Source organism: Lissotriton vulgaris, chromosome 5 (genome assembly GCF_964263255.1).
Source record: "Lissotriton vulgaris chromosome 5, aLisVul1.2, whole genome shotgun sequence".
Classification (NCBI taxonomy): domain Eukaryota; kingdom Metazoa; phylum Chordata; class Amphibia; order Caudata; family Salamandridae; genus Lissotriton; species Lissotriton vulgaris.
The window spans coordinates 45,317,769-45,343,101 of NC_141693.1; the positions used below are offsets into that span (position 1 = coordinate 45,317,769).

Consider the following 25,333-nt stretch of genomic DNA (forward strand, 5'->3'; position numbering starts at 1 on the left):
TGAGAAAGGTCACATTCATTGTTTATAGGCACAGGGAGATTACGTAAAGTGCACATTAACAGATTAGTGAGCTGCATAATTGCCCAGATACTTGGGCCTTTATTTTATGCACAAAGGTAAGGGCTTCTCTGGCATGTCCCCAGTGCAGGTCAATAGGTAAGTGGGTTCCATGAATCAGTGAACATTGACAAATAAGAGTAGTGGTTCATGATTGATGAGGTAAGAAAAGTGGTCCTGTGGGGTGTAAACATCTTGGCAGACTATCAAGTGCTCTACGGATACCAGAAGAGTGTGTGGGGGTGGATAATGGGGCAGTAAAAAAGCACTATGAATCAGCAGCTTTTTAGGAAGAAGCAACTCTGACGGGGTGTGGTAAAGTAAGAACCAACACTTATGGGGTGGGAGGGGATGATGTAACACAGAGTGGTATAGACAATAGAAGCAAGAAAATACATTTTAAAAAGGTTCCTAAATCACAGCGCCAGCAGCGGAAGGACCTTAATCAATATGAAGGTATCAGTACTTGGTCCGTGCTCCGGCTAAAAGAAGAGGAACTGAAAACAGCTTGCGCTCCCAATTAGAAGGCAGCACATGAGGGTGTCAATGAAGCCCACAAATGGTAAGCAATGGGCAGGCTCCAAGGCACTTATTCAACACGATATATCTCCAACCTGCAGTCCTTCGTGGTTGGCCCTAACTTTTGACTTTGACTTTGACGAGAATGACAAGGTAACTGAAATTGGCGTTTTGAGCTTTTTGGTGCTATTTTTTATTAAAAATGCAAATAATCATATCCCCGGCTCTACTTGCTGTGTTTTGGTGTTTGGTGTCATTTTATTTATTAAAATGTACTCTATGTTTTAAATGTGTGACTCTAGTGGTTCACCCTGACAAGGATTGTGATTATTATTTGAGGTGGTTCTCACTTCCTCAAGTAATTCTTCAATGTCTTACAGCTAGTAAAGCTGACAAACCACACCTGAAGGGATTTTGCAAAATTAAATTATAGATGCATATTCAAGGCACTGTCTTGGCAATGTAAGTGAAGACAGTGCAATGGATACCTCCTCTGTAAAACTGTTTGTCAAAGACAACAACTGTCAATAATGCCAACAGAACTGCAAGACTCTGGACACTGATACGTCCAGAATAAACCTCTCCTCTCAGGTCACCAAGGATCGACAGCACTAAGTCATAAGTTATGGGGTGGAAGAAAGTCTGCTTGCACATGAAGGAGGATGCCAGGCTATGCGCCACAATATTAAGTTGAGAATAATATGCCAAATTTAAAGCTCATGCTAAAAACAGAAGGAGAGAAATAGGGTGGTAGTGAAAAGGTATATTCTATAAAGGGTTGGCGTCTTCATTTTCCTTTCTTTTCTTTTCCTCTCCCCTTGCATTCATTCCCTTCATTGCATGTTGTCCTCCCACTTCTTTAACATCACTCGGTTTGTCCTTCTGCCTCAACTCTGGAGTCCATTTCCCTGAAGCCCTTCAGCCAAGACAGGTTCTCAACCCGATTACTTATGACGCTGCGATTGAGTGCATAGCTCAAAATCGAGGGAAAGGGATGGTCATAAAGATCACATAAATGTATGCAATGGGATACAAAGGCTGCAACAAATAAAGTTGCTGCATAGTGTGCAGGGTGGCACAGGCGGAAGTATTTTAAACGTAACTCATATCATATGCAGAACAGACACCAAACAGATAGCAGCATCCAGGCTTCATGCACACAGAAACAGTTAGAATACGACTAGAGGACAAGATTTCACCACACATTGAAGAGATATACCTTAGGCAGCAGCATTACCGGCTTCGCTCACACACGCAGTAGAGGTAAGGCATAAAGCTGCTATGCAAGCTTCCTTCACACACAGAAACATGGGCATAAGCAGCGCAAGCTCTCCTCAGATTGTTTTGTTAAAATGCACCTTTGCGCTCCAAACTACATTCAAGGATTTCAGGGATCGCGTCTGCAGGACGAACTTAGCATTTCAAACAATTGTTTCGTTGCATTGATCTTTGTAATGTATCAGGAAAGTTGTTCAGTGGCTCCCTTCTTGCTAGACTTCATGAGTGAGGGAAATGCAAAAACTTACCCACACCACAGAGGGCGTTGTAGTCTGTGGAAAGCTAAGTTCAGTCACACTGTTTGCCAGTTACAACCCTCATGTTTGAGAGATACAGGCAGGCTACACACGCACACACACACACACACCCGCACACACACACACACACACACCCACCCCCCCCCCCCCCCCCCCCACACACACACACACAAACACACACACCCACAGACTTTCTGTCTGCCTTTGGAATCGCCCGCTTTTTCTATCTGGTCCCTTTTAATCCGGATTAGAGGCCTGCAGGTCTAGTAACATTTGTATGATTGTTCGAGGCCTGCACTGGGTTGGGTGACAGCCTGGCTAGAGTGACAAAAGGGGGCAGGACTCGGTGTGAGATTCATCTATCAGTGACAAGGCAGGCATCCTTTGAAGCTCAGTAAGGGCTGGGCACAGCCCTCAAGGCTATCTTGACAAGGACGGAGTTCCCTTCCCCACATCCAGAGCCCTTTGTCCACTTCTGGGATCAGTACACATCTCCCCGCAGGAGAGCCATCAGGGGTCAGGTGACAGCTGGGGACGGTCAAGAAAGCCTCTTGGTTTTTAGGCATGGAAATGGCAACTTTTACAAAATAGTAATGTAAAATCTGACTTGACCATTAGGTTGAACTTTAAATTACTATGAAAATGAGTCCCTGAACCGTTTTCTAGCTATTTCAAAATTGAATTTAGCAATTACTAAATGTAATAGTGTAAACCAGTGTTGACCTTTGGGAGAGCCAGTCATGCAACGATGAAATATGACTTTTGAGGACATGCAAAACATTAAATATACATATCCTGCATTTTAAATGCAATGTACCCTTAGGGGTGACTTATAAGCATTAAAATGGAAAGTTTAGGCCTTGTAAAGGTTTATTTTGCCAGGCCAAAATGTCAGTTTAAATCTGCACACCCAGCCGGCAGTGTCAGGCCTAGAGACATGTTCTGCACTCCTACTGTAGTGGGTGGCACAATGGGTGCTACAGCTCACTTATTTTGCAGGACCTGGGTCCAGATGGTACCATATAATATAGACTTACAGGCAAATTAATGTGCCAATGAGGTATATACCAGAGTTACCATTTTGGAAAAAGAGAGCACACGCACTTTACCACTGGTTACCAGGTGTAAAGAGCACAGAGTTCTAAAGATAACAAAACAGAGTTCAGAGCATAGGGAAAAAATCGCAAGTGACCCTGCAGGAAGGGCAAATTTCCAATATTAGCCAACAACAAGTCAAGCTAAGGGCTCCTTCATCTCTGATGGTCCTGGGGAATGAAGACTGAAGGAGGTGGTGACCTGGTACAGTTTCTATGTGCTGATATATAATGGACGACTCATCAATTACAAACGTATACAGTGTTGTTTTAAAAATATGGATGTCTTCTGCTAGATGTCTTCTGCTAGAATAAACATCTAACAAGAAATATTTTGAGATTAGGAATATCTGTGTGTTTTTGGTCATTTCGGGCCAGATGTATGTAAATAGTATTCACCGATTCTAAAATACTGAAATTTACAGATTCGGTATTTTCGAATCGGTAAATGCTATGTAGCAAACAATTCGGTAAAAATTACTGAATCTATAAGAATCGGTATTTACAGAATCGGTATTTTCCGATTCGGTGATTGCCATTCATTCCTATGGGCCTGGAGGCCCATAGGAATGAATGTCAATTACCGAATTGGTAAATACCGATTCGGGAAAAATGGGGGACACATTCAAGGGTGCCAGGGTGTCACTTTGACACCCTGTTGCACCCCTGAATTGTCTGCCACATGGCACAGTAGAAAATGCACAGATTTGCATTTTCAAAGGTATTCCTTATTTACCACCAACTTATAGTTGGTGGTAAATAACGAATCCTAAAATGGGAAAAGCACTCATTTGAGGGTTCCCTACATTGCAAATTCGGTAATTTACCGATTCGGTATTTTAAGGAATCGGTAATGTACCGATTCCTTAAAATACCGAATCAGTAATTTACTGAATTTGCAATTTAGGCCACCTACATCCCAAATGCCCAATACCGGTCGATAATGGGCGAAATTCGGTAATTTCGGCCGTTACTGACCAGTATTGGGCCACCTACATCTGGCCCTTCATGTGCTACAATTAGGTGTGAGAGTCTTATAATTAGTCATTTAATATCCTTTAAGAAGTGCTGGTTCTGTCCATTTATGGCACAATACTTCTACTGAGAAGTGCAGACATTTCATAATTCTAAACTGTGCCTGGTGGATGAGTGGATTAGTGCATGCTTTGCAGCTGTCTTTGTTTGACCTCATGGTCAAAGGTTTGAATCCAAGCTCACCGAACCAGACTTCGCCTTTCTGAAAAAATAAAAGGAATTCCATTGAGTGGGATGATATTAAGCATGTGTGTTTTACCAAGCTGGGTGTACATGCCCTTTGCAAGTATGCCTTTAATATTACTAGCATATTAACGTTAATATGGGAAAATACGATGTAGATGTACGCCATGATATATGTACATAGAACAACAAACTAGCATCACTGTTTTCTAATACACCTGATATGACCTCTCTATCAACCCCGAGTCAGACGTGCATGGTCAGGCAGGCCTTGTGACCTCAGCCAGAAGCAATTCTTTGACATATCACAGGTGAGGTGACACAGAGCCCGAAGGCAAACCCGTGAACAAGGTAAACCTAGATCAGTCCCACAGATAGGCACCGACAACACAAAGGCTAGAGAAGATTGGCCACAAAAAAACACGTTTGGCCGGAGGAATGCACGTTGCCAAAAACCCATAAAGTTAGATGCCACATGCAGTTAGGAACACTCAGCCAATCAGAACACACCATGCACACTACACACAATAATCATGTGCTCTCCATGCTGGAGATCTGGATCTGTTACTCACTGTTGAAAGCCACCTGTGCTCCTTATTAGATGGTCAAATCCGCAGCCCTTGACTAGGCCTGGAATTCCAGTTCTAAAGGAATGTACAAATTGTTCTACCACACTTTGTAAAATGTATAAAATGACGGCCAAAACCACTGTACTTTGAGACAGTCTTCAGACGCCGACTCTGTAACTGCTCTCCCGGACGCTGCATTTAATTAAACCAACTGTTCCTTTTTGCCAAAGGGTCTTGTCTTTTATTTTTTAAGGTAAATCCACATTCGAGCAACAATAAAGCATCAACACTCAAAAGCTTTGAGAGCAAGGGGGGGAGGAGACAAAATGGCGGACTGACGCTGAGAGCCAGCAAACACAGAGAGGCTCCCGAGGCTTTTGGAGCTAGTGATCGGCGGTTAAGATGAGATGTGTAGGAGCAGTAAACACTGAGGAGCAGTAAAACGCAGTAAACGCCGAGAATGCAGAGAGGGTGGTCGCTCTAAGATACCCCTGCCAAATGCTGCTAAAACGCTGATATTGCTAAATTGAGGAACCAGCTTTTCGGCTTTTGTTTCCTGTTTTCTCTCCTGCAAGCCTGCATGCCTGTTATATGTAAGTGTCAGCAGGGGTCGAGCGAAAAGATCAAAGAAGTGAAAAAGCGAGGGAAAAGCGACCGCACCAGGAGGGACTTGGCGGGTGGCGGTCAGCGGCTGACATATCCCCACAGCTTGCTGACTGTTGCTGATAGCCCGCTGACGCTGACAGCTGATGTGTTGCAGCTTGGGACTTGTGGCCAGTGGCAGGATTCCAACTCTGTTGAAGTGTGCACACACCACCGAGGGAGGCTGCATGCCTCTCATTTTACCCTGAAGATTTCTCCCGTCAAGGTCGGATGCCCCTTCCCAGCAAGTGGGTGTTGACGCTGATGCTAAGAGACTGCCTGCCTCACTGCGCAATCAGCTGATTTCCTCCGCCTGAATCGGATTCTCTCTCTAGTTCAAAGATTACCTGCTTTCCCTACAGTGAATCTCCTCCTAGGCTTTCAGGTCAGCTGTTTCCTTTACACTTTTTTGTGGCTTTGGTGGCTTATGAAAACGCTGAACTCGGGGCGTGGCTTGGACGGAAATGTGGACAGGAGCCTGAGTCCATTACCTCCGCCACCCCGAGACAAATAACGGCGAGGAAACCAGCGAAACGGGCTTAAAACCCACAACAAAACTAAGGAAGCTGTGTACGAATATACAGGGCAACAAGGAACACCAACGGAGGGTACTTTTGGTGAAGAGAGTCGAACAAAACAGCCGTAAAACTTTCGAGGAGAGGGCGAGCCTACAAGACAAGATGGCGGCGTGCTCCCTTTAACACGGACGAACTGAGCAAGAGAGAATCCGAGCGCGGCTAGAGGTAAGGGCGATCTCACAGCCCTCCCAATCTAGGCCCACCAACTAACCCTACTCACCGATAAGCTAAAAGGAGGTAACGGGAGTAGACCACAACTAAAGACATCATCGCGAGCAAAGGCGGAAACGAAACCGAAAGAGCCAGCACTGGAGGTGGCCATCTTGCGCATGCGCAGACGCGGAATGAGAGCGTAAAAAACAAGAGATTAAGACACCAACAACACGGGTCTACCGAGCCAAAAGTCTCCCACTGCCACCGAGCGGAACAATCACCCGGCGTAATCCAGGGGATCGTCACGGCTGTCGGAGCTACGGAGGGGGTACAGAGTGACGTTAGAAGCGAAGCCGCTTCCACCAAGCTAGTTTGGCAGGGAACGATTAACGCCGCGCAAAAACGATAAGTATCGCATAGCGCCCCCCCCACAATTAAAAGCAGCTGGGAACCGACACAGCGAGAGAGAGACTCCCATATCGCAAGCAAACTGTGCAGGGAGAAGTAACACCACACCACGGCAGCCGCCAAGGAGGGAGGTCGAATGCAACGGCACAATCCTGCACAGAGCATGAGAGAATAGCCCGCCCGGACCTAGGAACTGGAACTCAGTGGCTAGACCAGTGTGGGGAGTGGCAACTCCCCCAGAAGGGGGAGACACCATCGCGGCGACATCACCCCAAAGGCACAGACCACTAACCGCCGCAGCCTGCCCAGAGCAATCGCCGGCGATACGAAGCCAAACGCAGCAGCCAAGTCATGGGGAAGAGCACCCTGGCTAAGGGGAGACAAGCCACGACCGAGGAGAAATCAACAAAGCCTAGACTGCCAACTAGGATCTTAACAATCGGCGCAAGCATAGAAGAGCACACCAAGCAAGGAGACAAACGTAGCACACTCTCTAAGCCAGCGGCCAGCAGAAGACCAGCCAACTGAGCCCTGGCGACACCGAATAAGATCATAGACGACCGACAAGGGGGTCACACTGCAGAGCAGCCGGAGCCGGGCTGGTGGTAGCCAAGACAAGAACGAGGACAATCAGAGAACCAAACAGATTCCGGCTAGACAGGGCTAACGCTAATAAAGGGACCACAACAGAACAGCAAAGAGACAATAGACTCCACACCTACCTATCCAGACGGACATTTGGTGAAATGGCAGTACAAGAAGGTAAAACCGACCTCAAAAAACTAAGGAAGGACCAGCCAGATTCCCCATCGAAGCTCAAGAGCGACCTCAGGAACGAAAACACGCTGGAAACTATCCTAAAGAAAATAAATGAGGGGAACGAACTGGCCAAAGCAACAAAGAAAACGATAGATAACAAGCAACTGGAACTGGCGGGCATAAGAGCAGACCAAAGCAAAACGAACGACAGGCTAGAGTCAGCTGAGAAGAGGATCGGAGACCTCGAAGACACCAGTGGACAAATGAACAAAGAACTGGGGTTCGTGATGAAAACCACCAACCACCTCCAGAAGCTGTTGGCTGAGCAGGACGATCGAAGCAGGAGGGGGAACATAAGATTCCTGGGAGTTCCTGAGGGAGAGGAAGTCGCTCCGGGGTCTTGCACTGCCCTACTAGAGGCCCTACTGCCGCAGCTGACGGGGCTAAAATTCGACAAGCAATTCGAGAGAGACAAGGCCTATAGAGTGCCGGTGACCAAGCCCCAGCAAGGACGAGGACCGCGCCCCATCATTTGCAAACCACTGCAAGCGAACCACACAGAGGCAATCTTCGCAGTTGCAAGGAAAAGCCAGAACATGAGATGGAACGGAAACAAAATAGTAATAACACAGGATTTCTCAAGACAAACAGTGGAAGTTAGGAAAGGCTTCCTAGCCCTAAGAAGCAAAAACATCACCTTCAGCTTCGCTGGACCGGCATGGATGAGGATCACAGACATGAGAGGAACACTGGTCTTCGAAGATCCCAGCAAGCTTAGACGTTACCTACAAGGACCAGTCCCAGAAGACATGGAGGCTCAAAGCCCAGGTACAGGAACGAGAAGAGCCCCGCCAGATAATGCGGAGAGCGGCAACGGAATGTGAACATGAACCGAACTACCTCAACGCGTATGCACATCTACCTCATTGTACCGAGCTACCTCATCGCTTTCTGTAAACCGATCTACCTCATCGCTTTTTGTGAACCGATCTACCTCATCGAACTGCCCCTTTCACCATTGTTGTGCATCCAGAATACCCTAACGTAGACCTCAGACTTGAGACTTGAACCCTGGCCAAACAGAACAATAAGAGGCGGTCTTCTGGAATGCGCAACCAAGGCCAGAACGAATAACCGACATAGGCGAGATCATATCCTTTTTGCTTCAAAACTGCACTACGTGCAGACGTAACAGGGGGGGGCTAAGCCCAGGACTGAACTCGGGGGCGAGGGTAGGGTGGTCCTTGCTGTTGCACGCCTACTGCACAATGCACGGGGGAGGGGGGAGGGGAGGGAGGCGGGGGGACAGGGGAGGGGGGCCCTCGAGTACAGTGGTATGTGATTCTTACTTTCTATGTTTTCCTACTTTCCTTTTCCTTTTCCCTTTCATCACTCCCTATATATCCAAGAGACAGAGCGACCACAGCCGCAATCGGTGTAGAGCCTCCGGGGCTGACGTGCAGTGCTCGGGAACCTATGAGAACACAGGTGAATGACCATAGATGGAAGGTATTAAGGGAGAACACCACACTGTCACACGACAAACACGCAAGCAATGTCTGCACAAACGCATAGCCAGCTGAGCTCTGACATAAAGGTGGTGTCCCTGAATTTCAGAGGCCTCAACCACCCTGTAAAACGGAAAAAGACGCTTGACTACTTAGCGAAGCTCAAAGGCAACGTCTACGTCCTCCAGGAGACGAGGCTCTCGGAAGAGGACGCGCAGCGCCTCCGAGCCAGCTGGATCAGCGATTCCATCTGCTCACCAGCCATACACATAAAAAGAGGGGTCATAACACTCATACACAAGAAAAGCAACCTCCCCCTACACGAGAAACACACTGATGATGATGGGAGAGTACTAATAACCAGTCTCAAGAGAGGGGATGAGATCATACACATAGCCAACATATATGGGCCCAACTCAGATAACAAGGACTTCTGGGAAGGGGTGGAAGCCAAACTAGGGAACCTCCCCCAGGACGACCTACTTCTGATCGCCGGGGATATGAACCAAGTGCTGGACCAGGCCATAGACAGACACCCAATCAGGCAGAGTCACAGATCCCAAGAGCAGGGCACACTCGAGAACTTGTGCTCCAAATTCCACCTCAGAGACTACAACACCCAGACGCGAGAGAATACACTTTCTACTCACACCCACACAACTCATACAGCAGAATAGACTACATACTCATGTCGGTGACTCACACACACACGTCATAGACCAGACGGAAATAGCGGCAATAACAATATCAGACTACGCATACATCAGCCTCTCCCTCAGTGGCCGACACAATGAACATCCTAGCCGAAGATGGAGGCTTAATGATGACATCCTGAAACACCCGACAAACAGGGCTGAGATTGAGGAGGCTATCAAGGAGTATCTCTCCTTCAATGACAACGCCGAGGTAGACAAGGCCATCCTGTGGGATGCACTCAAAGCTACGATAAGGTGCAAACTCCTAAACATCAAGGGCAGGATGAACAGAGAAAGGAACAAGAAGATTACAGAATTTGAGAATAGAGAATGAGATCAGGGATTTAGAGAAAGGCCACTCTGTAAACCTGGCGGACGGCAACACGCTGACCGACCTTACGAAGAGGAAGTATGAACTCAACAAAATCCTGAGCGAAAGAGCTGGTACATGGATAAACAAATATAAAGCCATCAATCTTTGTACGGCTAACAAAGCGGGGAGGGCACTGGCGGCATATCTAAAGGCAAAGAAGAGGCAGCACTCGAATGTAGCACTAACAGACACAAACAAAAAGACCCACACAGCAAACAAGGAGATATTGGAAGTATTCAAAGACTTCTATAGTAACGTATACAAGGCAGACAAAGACCTAGCGGCGGATTTGGGGACAAACCTACTGAGCAAATTAAGCCTACCCACGCTGACAGAGAACCAGAGATCAGCCCCAGGGCAGGACATAACGGGGGCAGAAGTAGAGAAGGCGATAGAGACACTCAAAGTGAACAAGGCGCCAGGCCCTGATGGCTACACGGCAGCCTTCTACAAGCTCTTCCTACAGATATTAAAACCAACCATGGTAGAAGTGTTCTCGTACTGCGCACAAGAAGGCCGTATGACAGACACAATGGCAGAGGCCAACATCATAGTAATACCCAAAGAAGGGAAAGACCCAGAGTACCCCCAAAACTACAGGCCGATCTCACTAATCAACGTGGTCTGCAAAGAATATTCAGAATATTCCAAAGAGCATGCTCAGCAAAACAGGGAGACCACTGGCTCATCCCTAACAAGGGATACACACTAGTGTGGCTAACACTGGAGAGGGCGATCATTGGCGGATTAGACCCCTTAGCCATGCTCACAGCAAACAAACACCCAAAGAGCAAAAACATTATCCTCAAGAACACAAAGGCCGCACTACTAAAAATAGACAAAAAGATGGAACAGACAATCAGGAACACTAGTTGTGAATCCATCTGGTTCAACTCAAAGGTCCAATACAAAGGGAAAACTCTAGACAACAGCACCTGGTACGGGAAAGGAATCTCAACCCCAACACAACTCGAACAGAACAGGACACCACTAACATTCGAAGCCCTAAAACAAGCCCATAATCTACCTACGGTCGAGTTCTATGAATTTCTCAAAATTAGAGCGGCCATCACAAAAGCAAACCTAGACAAAAAAATCCCCTCCATCATACAATACATGCACAACCTGAACAAGATAGGCCACCAGACCTCACACATATACAAACTCCTGTGCCCTTCCACATCGAACCTCAACACCAAGGCAGTAGGGTTCTGGGAGACACTGCTCGTGAGACAACTGAGCGAGAGGGAAAGTTCCGCCTGTGGCTTTCAGCATCCCAGAACAAAGTCTCCCCCCAGGTGGCACAAACTAAATATTGGCTACTGCACAGGGTCTACTGGACACCGGCCCGCCTAGCGGAGGTCGGAGTCAGAGACAACGACACCTGCTGGAACTGCCAAAAAGAGAGAGGCGACCTCAGCCACCTGATTTTCTACTGCACCAAAGTAAATAATTTTTGGAGCAAGGTCATGGACTTCATCACTAAGATAGCAGGGAGGGAAATACAACCAGGCTTTGTGGGGCTAGCCACTGCATTCATGGTTACAGATTTAGACTCCAAGGGGGACAGGGACCTGATAGACCTTCTCCTCACCACAGCAGTCAAGACAATACTGGCAAACTGGAAAGATACGGGCAAGGCGACCTTCAAAGGTTGGGTCAACTGGGTCACCTTCCTCAGAGGGGCGGACAACATAACGGCACTACATGCATCCAACCACACAGCAAGGGGCGAAATGTGGGCCTCGCTGGACAGACACTTGGGGACAAGCAAACCCCCAAACAAACCCCCATAGAGGCCTCCATACCCGGTCCACCGAAGCCAAAAAGAGCCAGTAAAGAGCACTGGATCGTCACCGCGGAGAACCACCAAACATCTTACCGCTCTGTCTCTCCCCCCCCCCCCCCCCACACCTCCTCTCTTTCTTCTTTCTTCTTAGTGGGTGCACAACATTGTGACCGAGAACAATTTACGCCAGCCAGTAATTTGAGAAGTGTCGACATAATTAAGCCATACGAGCCACTACGCCTAATGTAACCTCGAAGGCGTCTGTACTCACCCTCACGCATCACTACTACTGTACTGTATATATCTATATAATCTTCAATAAAATACTTTGAAATAAAACAAAAAAAAGAAACCGCTGAACTCTGCGGCTGCCAGGCCTTGGCCCTGTCAATTCACCGTAGCATTCCATCAATTACAGAGACCCCTATGGAACTCTCAGTGAGTAGAAACTTTGTTATTTGTTATTTTTTACTATCTGACTCAGCTACAATTGTAGCAGGATTTGCTACTAGCAGTGGGTGTCTGACATTTTCTTTTCTCGACTTCGGATGCAACCGACCTCAATTACGTCAAAACGTAGATGTGTGCCTCAGACTATACAAGATGGTAATAACAGAGCATCTTCAGCTGTTCTAATCAGAGTGAACTGGGTATTTTTATTTCTGGCGATTCCTGACTTGAGAAACAGGAGAATGTCACAAAACTGAGGTTTATGGAGGTTTACGCATAAATCATCCCTCACAAATACCAGTAATTGTTTCTCGCTCGTACAGGACTACGGACTGCCGGATTGCCAGCTGAAAAGACTTACCACGCTGCAACCGCTGTACTGAATGCAGGCGATTGCACGAGTTGGACCTAACCGCTTGCCGTCTACGCAGGTGGCTGTTTGTTAAGCGGCTCGACAGCACTCACCGAGCCTTCGCTATTGGCTTACACTCAGCCCGCAATTACATACGGCGTCCGTGGCATCTTGGAATATGTCTCCTCCATAGAACCCTGCGTATTTGCAATGCTTTTTTAAATCACGCAATAAATAAATTTATTATTATAGAACCCTGCGAGGAGCACCCGAGCAACAAACCGCTGACCGGTAAGTGCCGCTGGGACCTGGGTCTGTGATCCGGGTATCGAGGCTCTAAAGGCACTGCTGGTCATGCTACAGGGGCAGGGAAGCACACTCTGCACTCACTCACACTCTGCACTAAAAAGTGCATTTCTTTAACTTGTAGAAGCTGTGACATTAATATGTCACATTATATCAATGCACTGGGAAGTACTTATTTATCGGACTGTTTTTAAACATGAACCATTAGTGAAATCAGAAACAAGACAGTTGTCGTATAAACCTGAAAGTTGCCCAGAGTATCGCAGAGCAGCATTGCAGCGTATTCACCTCAGGACGGATTCTGAACACTTGCTCCAGACATCGGAGCACATTCTATCCCTCTCAACTCAACATCAGGAGCAGGAACACCGGAGAGGAGGGGCTGCGGCGTCTTGAGGAAGAAGCAAAACCGAAGTGTGTCAGGAGGCAGCGCGGTCTGTCTGTCTGTCAGCATCACCCGAAGAGACAAACACATAAAATAGCGAGAACCACACAAGGGGCAGGAAACCACAGCAGCCCGAGGTGCCTGGAAGGGGCGGGTCTGCAGTGCACTCCAAGCGCATGATGACGTGTCATGCCCAAACTGTCTTTAAAGGGTGTGGCGTAACTGCCAGAGCAGCCGACTTTGGAGCTGGGGGGTCCAGGTTCGAGTTTCGGCATCGGCTGAACTCCTGTGATTCTGGCAAATCATTTCATCTCACAGTGCCTGGAGACCCGCACGAGTCTTTAGCACTATACAAATCCGAGTATTATGATTCTATTGCACACCGCAACTTTCTGAATAAAGAGTCAGCAATAAATGTCAAGTTTCTGAGTGGTCGCCAGTGACTGCTGTGGGTATTTTGGTGTTGTAGCGTGCATGTGGTCACGCGAGCTTGAGAGTGGCATGTGCGTGGTCATTTATGCTTGGCAGTGGCATGCACTTTTTGCAGTTAGCTAGGCAGCTAGCTAGTCAGTTAGAAGGCAGCTAGCATTGGTGGCAGCAGAGGTGATGAGATAACAACAGGGAGGGGAGGTGCGAAGTCGGTGGATTTATTTATGCTATTTTATATAGCGCGGACTTTACCCGAAGGTGACAGAGCGCTCGACAAAAGCAACAGAGCTGATATAAGAGAACATTACAAGTGAACAAATTACAGAAGCAAAAGTCGCAATACCTGAGGCAATAGTGACAATTGTGAGTGTACAACGTACAAGAAGTAGCAAAGACAGTGGGGAGGTTCATTCTCTGAGGGTCAGAATGTCAGACTGAAGTCAAACTTTGACTGGGAGGCGGCATGCACACAACACACACAGCAGAGAAAACGAGGCTTCGCAGAGCAGACAGCAAACAATGGTGCACGCACGCCCATCATCTGTCTTCAATTACCGCGAGCCATGACAGCTGGTAATTGAAGAAATATAGCCTTCTGCTGTGCGTGTCCACACGGAATATGCACGAGGCGGAGCAACTCTACCGCCTACGGCCTATTGCGTGCTGGCTTGTAAAAACACAGGCATGCGAGGCACAATTGCCAAGCAGCTGCCATAAATAACGAGCAATAATCACGAGCTTCTCTGGAATTCGTAGGTTAGATTTTCGAAGCCCTCAGAAAAGGACTCTTAAGCCTCGCCCACTTCGTGGGACGTAGGCCGAGCCCTAAAAATGAACTGGAATCGATGTTTTTCTGTTAAAGGTACAGCAAAATACTACTTACAGAGATCATAATTGCTATATTGAGAGAAAGACCTTTTTCTTTTGGGAGAAGGTCTGTGTACACAAAAACAAATTAATAGGAGTTCACTAGAATTTTTGTATATAAGATCCATCAATTCTTGTTCAATTTATAAACTTACCTTTTGCTGCTTTAATTAATAAATCACCTATCAGAGAATATATAGAGAAGAATATTATAATCTTGTTTTGAGGCTGTGCAATTGATTTCAACATTGCCTATTATTGAAACTATACAGATAAAGGAAAATCCAGAAAGGGTCTTATTGGCTATCTGGGAGGACTTTTAAATATTCAAAATACTTTTTGAAAATCAAAATGTCTGAAATGTGATTTTCATAAAATATTTCTGTTCATAAAGCCATATATATTTTACACTTTTCAAACAAACCTATCATGTTCACATTAATTATACCTTTCTAAAATCCCTCAAACATTGCTATGGTATTTTGAAGTATATCATATCAGTTGCCTTGCACTATAATGGTTAGAAGTCTGTAATATAGAAGTAAATTCAATTTCAATGCAGATTATAAAGAGGTTTTTAAGATATGTAACAAACAATATGTGCAAAATTTATAAACCTTACAGCTATTTTTCAAACACTCTACTGTCATTTTCACATTATTTCTTTTGATATGTCTGCTCTGACAGACAACAATAGGTTATGAATTTCAAAGCGGGCATTTCTGAAGATTTTCAAACTGGCGTCAAAGAGACTTTTTTGTTTTGTGTTGCTGTGCAGAGTAGGCATTGCCTTACTCACTGGGTAGAGGACTTCTGTTGTTGTATATAGGAGACATAGTCTAGCTAATAGTCTCTCTATAGAGCAAAATATAGTTCTCCCCCACTCTTCGTTCAATGCAATATCACATACCTTTGTCCTTCTGGAGAGAGTCTGAAATAGGGACAACAAATGTGTTACTTGTGCAGATTTTGTACTCCATTATTCACAATTTCATAGGTAAAATTCCAAGAGTTATTTCACACTTGAATATTACGACAACAATGTTTGAGTGTAATTCCCTGAACTCAAGCTATTCACAAACATTGTGGTATGAAGTTAAAAATGATGAGATTGAAAACTTCCCACCACAATGAACATTTGACAGGCAGGGTTAAACAGAACACATGAATCTGCATTTGGACCATTACAAGACATAAACAGTGTGCACCATCTCAAGGACTGTGAAAAAAAATTGTGTATGTGTGCAAAATCAACTTGCATGATGCATGCGTAAAATTGCACCTAGAAACGTATTTTGTACAATGTTATGAAAGATTGAAATAAGAAAAGAGCTATACATGACATAAATAAAGCACACAATGAAGTAAAGATATTCAGAAATAGGCCTGGGTGGAGCTCACGGAGTTCTACTAACCGGACATCTGCAGAGCGGCCCAAAAACTCAGCGAGATTCTGTGGAATCGAACGTGTGGGCGGAGATGCTCAACAAGCCCATTCATGCTAAGTTACGGACTGAACGTCTCTGCAATGAATTACCTCCCAGACCATGAATTACCACAAACGCAATAGATTACATTAGACGTGTTGCAGTTGGTTAACTCTTCATGTGTGGTAATTCTTCCTCTATATACAAATTTGTCGCCTTCAAATGTATTCATGCACGAGGTACAATTTCCGCATCGGTGATGCCCTTTAATGAGGGGAAGGGGCAAATGCTCTGGATAGAGAGATTTGGTTTCTTCACTTGGGTGTTTGCTCGCATCAGTTTATCTTTAATGTTTTTGGGTCAGATGTATCAAGCAAAATTGTGATTGTAAATGGTGAATTTTGCAGAATTTCACCATTTATGATCTCAAAATCACTTGCAAAATCAGGAATCCCAAAATTTGCAATTCACTATTTTGCAGACGCATTTAGAGAACCGCAATTTGAGAATACCTAAATGCTATTCTAGTAGCAAATTGCCATATTGCTTTAAGGAATCGCAAATAACCACCAACTTCAAGTTGGTGGTAATTTGCAATTCCCTAGAACAATGCACTTTCTTCATTTTTAGGTCTCGCATGTGTTGCAGGGCAGAGCCCTGCTCCGCCTTAACAAGAGATTTTGTAGGAGAGGATTTTCAGAAGAGGGCTTTAAGCCTCGCCCCTCATTTCTATTGGCCCGTGTCTCCGTTTATGCTAAATGGTGGCCTGCCATTGGAAGTTAGGGTTTTTGGTTGTCGCCCTTGGGTTTGCGATCGGACTGGTTTCCCTGCTTCACGGCTGTTGTGAAGCACTTTCTTACCTTTGGGGGCCATGTGTTTAAACGCATGGCCCCATAAAGGCAAGAGATCGATGCTTGTTTTTTCTATAGCTGGGTGAGGAAATGGATCTGATGAACTTTGAACGCCTTAATATGGGGCACATGTACACATCACAACGGAAAAATACATCGGTTCATAGATCCGAGGAGGATCGAGCCCTCAGTCGGAAGAAGCGCTTTTTTTCAAATATGTGTCTTCCAGGCACCTGCAGCAGTGCGGGGATGCGTAGAGGTTCAAGAATCGTATGCAGATTGGGGAGCGTTCTCAAGATAGTTCTGGTTGGGGTCTGGGGCCTCTGGAAGTGAAACGCTGATAAATACATCTCCGACTGAACCCACCGGGCTGTCTTAGGCTCGAGGGACTGGTGAAAACTGGCCGTGAGCACTGGTTTTCGCATAATCACGTGACACAATGAGAGAGTGATATAGGCACGCCTGCCTCGGAGATCAGTCCGCATATCAATCCTTATTGTTCAGCACGTACTCTTGAGCCCAGTCGAGCGCCGTGAAGCTGCAGTGCACAGCACTGTACAAAACCGTCTAAATATAAAGCACTGGATTGTAGACGGTTACAATTGTCCGTCTCCATTACTGGCTTCTCTATTCCTCACAGAGCGCTTAGAGAGGAGTCGAAACGCAGCGCACAGTGCTTGGAAAAAACACATGAAATACGTAACTGTATTAAACTCTGCTGAAAGACACCCACAGTTTGTGGCTTTAATATCAGAATTCCTTTGCTCCACACCACCCAATCTTGCCTCATGGCTGAAGTCTTCAAATGCTGGTACAACAGGGTCTTCTCATTCACAACAATTACATCAATTTTATGGATGTGGAAATGATGAAAGCCTCGCCTTCTTACTTGGCGCTATAGTCCTGGACATCCAAGAGCTGTTTGATGCCGTTGCTAAGGAATTCCAGGAGTTGCGCTTGGTGGCAACGGATGTATATTTTATTTCTTTCCGCGTGCAAAGCCCTACCAGGATTTGTATCACGTTACCCTCGGGATACCCTGAGGAGTGAGCGGAAGGAGCTACAACCCACCAAGCTATCGCCCGATGTATTGCCCGCACCAAAGCCGGATCAAGATGTCTGAGGACGCGGAGCCCCGAGAGGTGCATGGTTGAGCCCCGTCTTCAAGGCGCCATAGCTTCTCCCCTACTCTGTGTAGGAATACCATCACAACTATTGGTAACGAGGATGGGATTGGGGGGGTGGACGATACGTTAACTAAGGGCCATGAGGGTGAGACCGCAATCACTGTGGAGGATGGCGACCCCGTAACAGCTAGAGAGGAGCCTCACACCCTAGAGGAAGGGTGTGACTATTACTAGTGGAAGGAGGGAAGAAGGCTAAGATGTCAGTCAATAGGGAGGATTCTGGTTCCCCATCACTGGGGCAGTGGGAGTGGAGGGTGAGATCCTAGGGAACAGGATGACACGAGGGAGCAGGGTGAGACACTGCGACCTCTGGGCTTTCAGTAAGAACCACCATCTCTCTGCTTAAGGTAATAGCATTATCCATTCTACTGGGGTGTTGGGGTGTAGAAAAGTGGGTTTCAAAGTACAGTTTGGGGGCAGATGGCGAGGCTAAGAGACAATTCGCAATAGGTTGCGCCATAGGAATAGCGCCAGGATGAGAAGTATGCGGAAATGTAGGGTTAGGTAAGGGATGTGGGGTAAGACGGTCTCCCCTTGGGAGTAGAAGAAAAAAGGAATCTCAGAGTTATCTGTTAGAAACAAGATGATCAGAAATTATTGAAAAAACAATATGTCATGTAGGGGATTAGTTACGCCAAGATTAATGGCCGGTTATTATTCTCAAACTGATGAAAACATTCAAAAATCAATGATCCGCTTCTGATGACTCCCGGACCGGCCTTTTTGCATCCATCCCTCTGCACCACCCTGGCATGTATTTCTCACTCTCACACGCATGGCTCGATGAGCGACATCCCTGTGAGATATGGACCCTCTGGTATTGTGTCTCACTCACATTACACAAGGTTCGATGGCCGACACCTCCAGGAGCTATGGACCTCGCGTCACGCCGCAGGTTGTGGTCTCGCATACCCAGTATTGGATGTTTGACATATGTAAGAGATGTGGATCTCACGCCATCTCTGGGGGTGGGTGCACTCACGTACCCAGGGCTGGGTGTCTGACACATGTATGAGATGTGGATCTCAAGACATCTCTGGGGGAGGGTGCACTCACGTACCCAGGGCTGGGTGTCTGACACATGTAGGAGATGTTGACCTCATGACATCTCTGGGGGTGGGTGCACTCACGTACCCAGGGCTGGGTGTCTGGCACATGGAGGAGATGTGGAACTCACGCCATCTCTGTTGTTAGAAGTGGTACTGACTTACCCAGGGCTGGGTGTCTGACATATGAGGGAGATGTGGATCTCATGACATCTCTGGGGGTGGGTGCACTCACGTACCCAGGGCTGGATGTCTGGTACGTGTAGGAGATGTGAATCTCATGACATCTCTGGGGGTGGGTGCACTCACGTACCCAGGGCTGGATGTCTGGCACGTGTAGGAGATGTGAATCTCATGACATCTCTGGGGGTGGGTGCACTCACGTACCCAGGGCTGGATGTCTGGCACGTGTAGGAGATGTGGATCTCAAGACATCTCTGGGGGTGGGTGCACTCACGTACCCAGGGCTGGGTGTCTGACATATGTAGGAGATGTGGCTCTCACGCCATCTCTGTCGTTAGAAGTGGTACTGACTTACCCAGGGCTGGGTGTCTGACATATGAAGGAGATGTGGATCTCATGACATCTCTGGGGGTGGGTGCACTCACGTACCCAGGGCTGGATGTCTGGCACGTGTAGGAGATGTGGATCTCATGAGGGGGTAGGTGCACTCACGTACCCAGGGCTGGGGGTCTGACACATGTAGAAGATGTGGATCTCATGACATCTCTGGGGGTGGGTGCACTCACGTACCCAGGGCTGGATATCTGGCACGTGTAGGAGATGTGGATCTCAAGACATCTCTGGGGGTGGGTGCACTCACGTACACAGGGCTGGGTGTCTGACATATGTAAGAGATGTGGATCTCACACCATCTCTCTCGGTAGGAGTGGCACTCACGTACGTAGGGCTGGGTGTCTGACACATGTAGGAGATGTGGATCTCTTGACATCTCTGGGTGAGGGGGCACACACGTACCCAGGGCAGGGTGTCTGACATATGTAGGATATGTTGATCTCTTGACATCTCTGGGTGAGGGTGCACTCACGTACACAAGGCTAGGTGTCTGACATATGTAAGAGATGTGGATCTCACACCATCTCTCTCGGTAGGAGTGGCACTCACGTACGCAGGGCTGGGTGTCTGACACATGTAGGAGATGTGGATCTCTTGACATCTCTGGGTGAGGGGGCACACACGTACCCAGGGCAGGGTGTCTGACATATGTAGGATATGTTGATCTCTTGACATCTCTGGGTGAGGGTGCACTCACGTACCCAGGGCTGGGTGTCTGACACATGTAGGAGATGTGGATCTCTTGACATCTCTGGGTGAGGGGGCACACACGTACCGAGGGCAGGGTGTCTGACATATGTAGGATATGTTGATCTCTTGACATCTCTGGGTGAGGGTGCACTCACGTACCCAGGGCTGGGTGTCTGACATATGTAGGAGATGTGGATCTCTTGACATCTCTGGGGGTGGGTGCACTCACGTACCCAGGGCAGGGTGTCTGACATATGTAGGAGATATGGATCTCATGACATCTCTGGGGGTGGGTGCACTCACGTACCCAGGGCTGGGTGTCTGGCACATGTAGGAGATGTGGATCTCACACCATCTCTGTGGGTGGGTGCACTAACATACCCAGGGCTGGGTGTCTGACACGTGTAGGAGATGTGGATCTCACACCATCTCTGGGGGTGGGTGCACTCACGTACCCAGGGCTGGGTGTCTGACATGTGTAGGAGATGTGGATCTCATGACATCTCTGAGGGTGGGTGCACTCACGTACCCAGGGCTGGATGTCTGGCACGTGTAGGAGATGTGGATCTCACACCATCTCTGGGGGTGGGTGCACTCACGTACCCAGGGCTGGATGTCTGGCACGTGTAGGAGATGTGAATCTCATGACATCTCTGGGGGTGGGTGCACTCACGTACCCAGGGCTGGATGTCTGGCACGTGTAGGAGATGTGAATCTCATGACATCTCTGGGGGTGGGTGCACTCACGTACCCAGGGCTGGATGTCTGGCACGTGTAGGAGATGTGGATCTCAAGACATCTCTGGGGGAGGGTGCACTCACGTACCCAGGGCAGGATGTCTGGCACGTGTAGGAGATGTGAATCTCATGACATCTCTGGGGGTGGGTGCACTCACGTACCCAGGGCTGGGTGTCTGACATATGTAGGAGATGTGGCTCTCACGCCATCTCTGTCGTTAGAAGTGGTACTGACTTACCCAGGGCTGGGTGTCTGACATATGAAGGAGATGTGGATCTCATGACATCTCTGGGGGTGGGTGCACTCACGTACCCAGGGCTGGATGTCTGGCACGTGTAGGAGATGTGGATCTCATGAGGGGGTGGGTGCACTCACGTACCCAGGGCTGGGGGTCTGACACATGTAGAAGATGTGGATCTCATGACATCTCTGGGGGTGGGTGCACTCACATACCCAGGGCTGGATGTCTGGCATGTGTAGGAGATGTGGATCTCAAGACATCTCTGGGGGTGGGTGCACTCACGTACACAGGGCTGGGTGTCTGACATATGTAAGAGATGTGGATCTCACACCATCTCTCTCGGTAGGAGTGGCACTCACGTACGCAGGGCTGGGTGTCTGACACATGTAGGAGATGTGGATCTCATGACATCTCTGGGGGTGGGTGCACTCACGTACCCATGGCTGGGTGTCTGGCACATGTAGGAGATGTGGATCTCACACCATCTCTGTGGGTGGGTGCACTCACATACCCAGGGCTGGGTGTCTGACACGTGTAGGAGATGTGGATCTCACACCATCCCTGGGGGTGGGTGCACTCACGTACCCAGGGCTGGGTGTCTGACATGTGTAGGAGATGTGGATCTCATGACATCTCTAGGGGTGGGTGCACTCACGTACCCAGGGCTGGATGTCTGGCACGTGTAGGAGATGTGGATCTCACACCATCTCTGGGGGTGGGTGCACTCACGTACCCAGGGCTGGATGTCTGGCACGTGTAGGAGATGTGAATCTCATGACATCTCTGGGGGTGGGTGCACTCACGTACCCAGGGCTGGATGTCTGGCACGTGTAGGAGATGTGAATCTCATGACATCTCTGGGGGTGGGTGCACTCACGTACCCAGGGCTGGATGTCTGGCACGTGTAGGAGATGTGGATCTCAAGACATCTCTGGGGGAGGGTGCACTCACGTACCCAGGGCAGGATGTCTGGCACGTGTAGGAGATGTGAATCTCATGACATCTCTGGGGGTGGGTGCACTCACGTACCCAGGGCTGGGTGTCTGACATATGTAGGAGATGTGTCTCTCACGCCAACTCTGTCGTTAGAAGTGGTACTGACTTACCCAGGGCTGGGTGTCTGACATATGAAGGAGATGTGGATCTCATGACATCTCTGGGGGTGGGTGCACTCACGTACCCAGGGCTGGATGTCTGGCACGTGTAGGAGATGTGGATCTCATGAGGGGGTGGATGCACTCACGTATCCAGGGCTGGGGGTCTGACACATGTAGAAGATGTGGATCTCATGACATCTCTGGGGGTGGGTGCACTCACGTACCCAGGGCTGGATGTCTGGCACGTGTAGGAGATGTGGATCTCAAGACATCTCTGGGGGTGGGTGCACTCACGTACACAGGGCTGGGTGTCTGACATATGTAAGAGATGTGGATCTCACACCATCTCTCTCGGTAGGAGTGGCACTCACGTACGCAGGGCTGGGTGTCTGACATATGTAGGATATGTTGATCTCTTGACATCTCTGGGTGAGGGGGCACACACGTACCCAGGGCAGGGTGTCTGACATATGTAGGATATGTTGATCTCTTGACATCTCTGGGTGAGGGTGCACTCACGTACCCAGGGCTGGGTGTCTGACACATGTAGGAGATGTGGATCTCTTGACATCTCTGGGTGAGGGGGCACACACGTACCGAGGGCAGGGTGTCTGACATATGTAGGATATGTTGATCTCTTGACATCTCTGGGTGAGGGTGCACTCACGTACCCAGGGCTGGGTGTCTGACATATGTAGGAGATGTGGATCTCTTGACATCTCTGGGGGTGGGTGCACTCACGTACCCAGGGCAGGGTGTCTGACATATGTAGGAGATATGGATCTCATGACATCTCTGGGGGTGGGTGCACTCACGTACCCAGGGCTGGGTGTCTGGCACATGTAGGAGATGTGGATCTCACACCATCTCTGTGGGTGGGTGCACTCACATACCCAGGGCTGGGTGTCTGACACGTGTAGGAGATGTGGATCTCACACCATCTCTGGGGGTGGGTGCACTCACGTACCCAGGGCTGGGTGTCTGGCACGTGTAGGAGATGTGGATCTCATGACATCTCTGGGGGTGGGTGCACTCACGTACACAGGGCTGGGTGTCTGACATATGTAAGAGATGTGGATCTCTTGTCATCTCTGGGGGTGGGTGCACTCACGTACCCAGGGCTGGGTGTCTGACACATGTAGGAGATGTGGATCCCACACCATCTCTGTGGGTGGGTGCACTCACATACCCAGGGCTGGATGTCTGGCACGTGTAGGAGATGTGGATCTCATGACATCTCTGGGGGTGAGTGCACTCACGTACACAAGGCTGTGTGTCTGACATGTGTAGGAGATGTGGATCTCATGACATCTCTGGGGGTGGGTGCACTCACGTACTCAGGGCTGGGTGTCTGACATGTGTAGGAGATGTGGATCTCATGACATCTCTGGGGGTGGGTGCACTCACGTACTCAAGGCTGGGTGTCTGACATGTGTAGGAGATGTGGATCTCTTGACATCTCTGGGGGTGGGTGCACTCACGTACCCAGGGCTGGGGTCTGACACATGTAGGAGATGTGGATCTTATGACATCTCTGGGGGTGGGTGCACTCACGTACCCAGGGCTGGGTGTCTGACACGTGTAGGAGATGTGGATCTCATACCAACTCTGGGGGTGGGTGCACTCACGTACCTAGGGCTGAGTGTCTGACATGTAGGAGTTGTGGATCTCATGACATCTCTGGGGGTGGGTGCACTCACGTACCCAGGCCAGGATGTCTGGCACGTGTAGGAGATGTGAATCTCATGACATATCTGGGGATGGGTGCACTCACGTACCCAAGACTGGATGTCTGGCACATGTAGGAGATGTGGATCTCATGACATCTCTGGGGGTGGGTGCACTCACGTACCCAGGGCTGGGTGTCTGACATATGTAGGAGTTGTGGATCTCATGACATCTCTGGGGGTTGGTGCACTCACGTACCCAGGGCTGGGTGTCTGACATGTGTAGGAGATGTGGATCTCATGACATCTCTGTGGGTGGATGCACTCACGTACCCAGGGCTGGGTGTCTGACATATGTAGGAGTTGTGGATCTCATGACATCTCTGGGGGTTGGTGCACTCACGTACCCAGGGCTGGGTGTCTGACATGTGTAGGAGATGTGGATCTCACACCATCTCTCTCGGTAGAAGTGGCACTCACGTACCCAGGGCTGGGTGTCTGACACGTGTAGGAGATGTGGATCTCATGACATCTCTGAGGGTGGGTGCACTCACGTACCCAGGGCTGGGTGTCTGACATATGTAGGAGATGTGGATCTCATGACATCTCTGGGGGCGGGTGCCCTCATGTACCCAGGGCTGGTTGTCTGACATATGTAGGAGGTGTGGAACTCACACCTCCCGTGGGAGCTGAGGTCTTCTCTTACACAGGACTAGATGGCCAACATTCTGAATAGATATGGACCTGGGTCTCACCCTCCCAGGGTTGCATTTCTGGGATGTGCAGTAAATGTGTCTCTCACGCCTCCCTCCCCCTGGGGAGTTGCAGTCTCACTCACACACACAGGGTTCGATGACCGGCACCGTCGAGGGATATGAGTTGGGGTCTCACTTACATAGCAAAACCAGGGTTGAATCGCTGATGTATGTACTTATGTAGTAGATGTGGATATTATACCACTCCTGGCAGTTGAGGTCATACTCGCACACACACAGGGCCGGATGTCTGACATATGTAAGAGATGTGAATCTCACGCCACCCGTGGGAGCTGAGGTCTCACTCACATGTATAGGGCTCCTTGGCCGACATCCTCGATAGATATGGACCCCGCGCCATGCTTGTGGGTT

General features: G+C 48.5%; 1 protein-coding gene across 6 annotated transcripts in view; it reads right to left on the reverse strand.

The window, feature by feature from the left end:
- LOC147710099 (butyrophilin subfamily 3 member A3-like) overlaps window positions 1-25,333 on the reverse strand; it is a 353,872-nt gene that overhangs the window by 71,329 nt on the left and 257,210 nt on the right. For all 6 annotated transcript variants that reach the window (XM_086920800.1, XM_086920797.1, XM_086920799.1 and 3 more), the window contains 2 exons: window positions 15,597-15,617; window positions 14,842-14,868 (listed from right to left, as the gene is read on the reverse strand). In XM_086920800.1, the coding sequence (XP_086776926.1) occupies window positions 14,842-14,868; window positions 15,597-15,617 (48 nt within the window). The remainder of the gene's footprint in view (window positions 1-14,841; window positions 14,869-15,596; window positions 15,618-25,333) is intronic.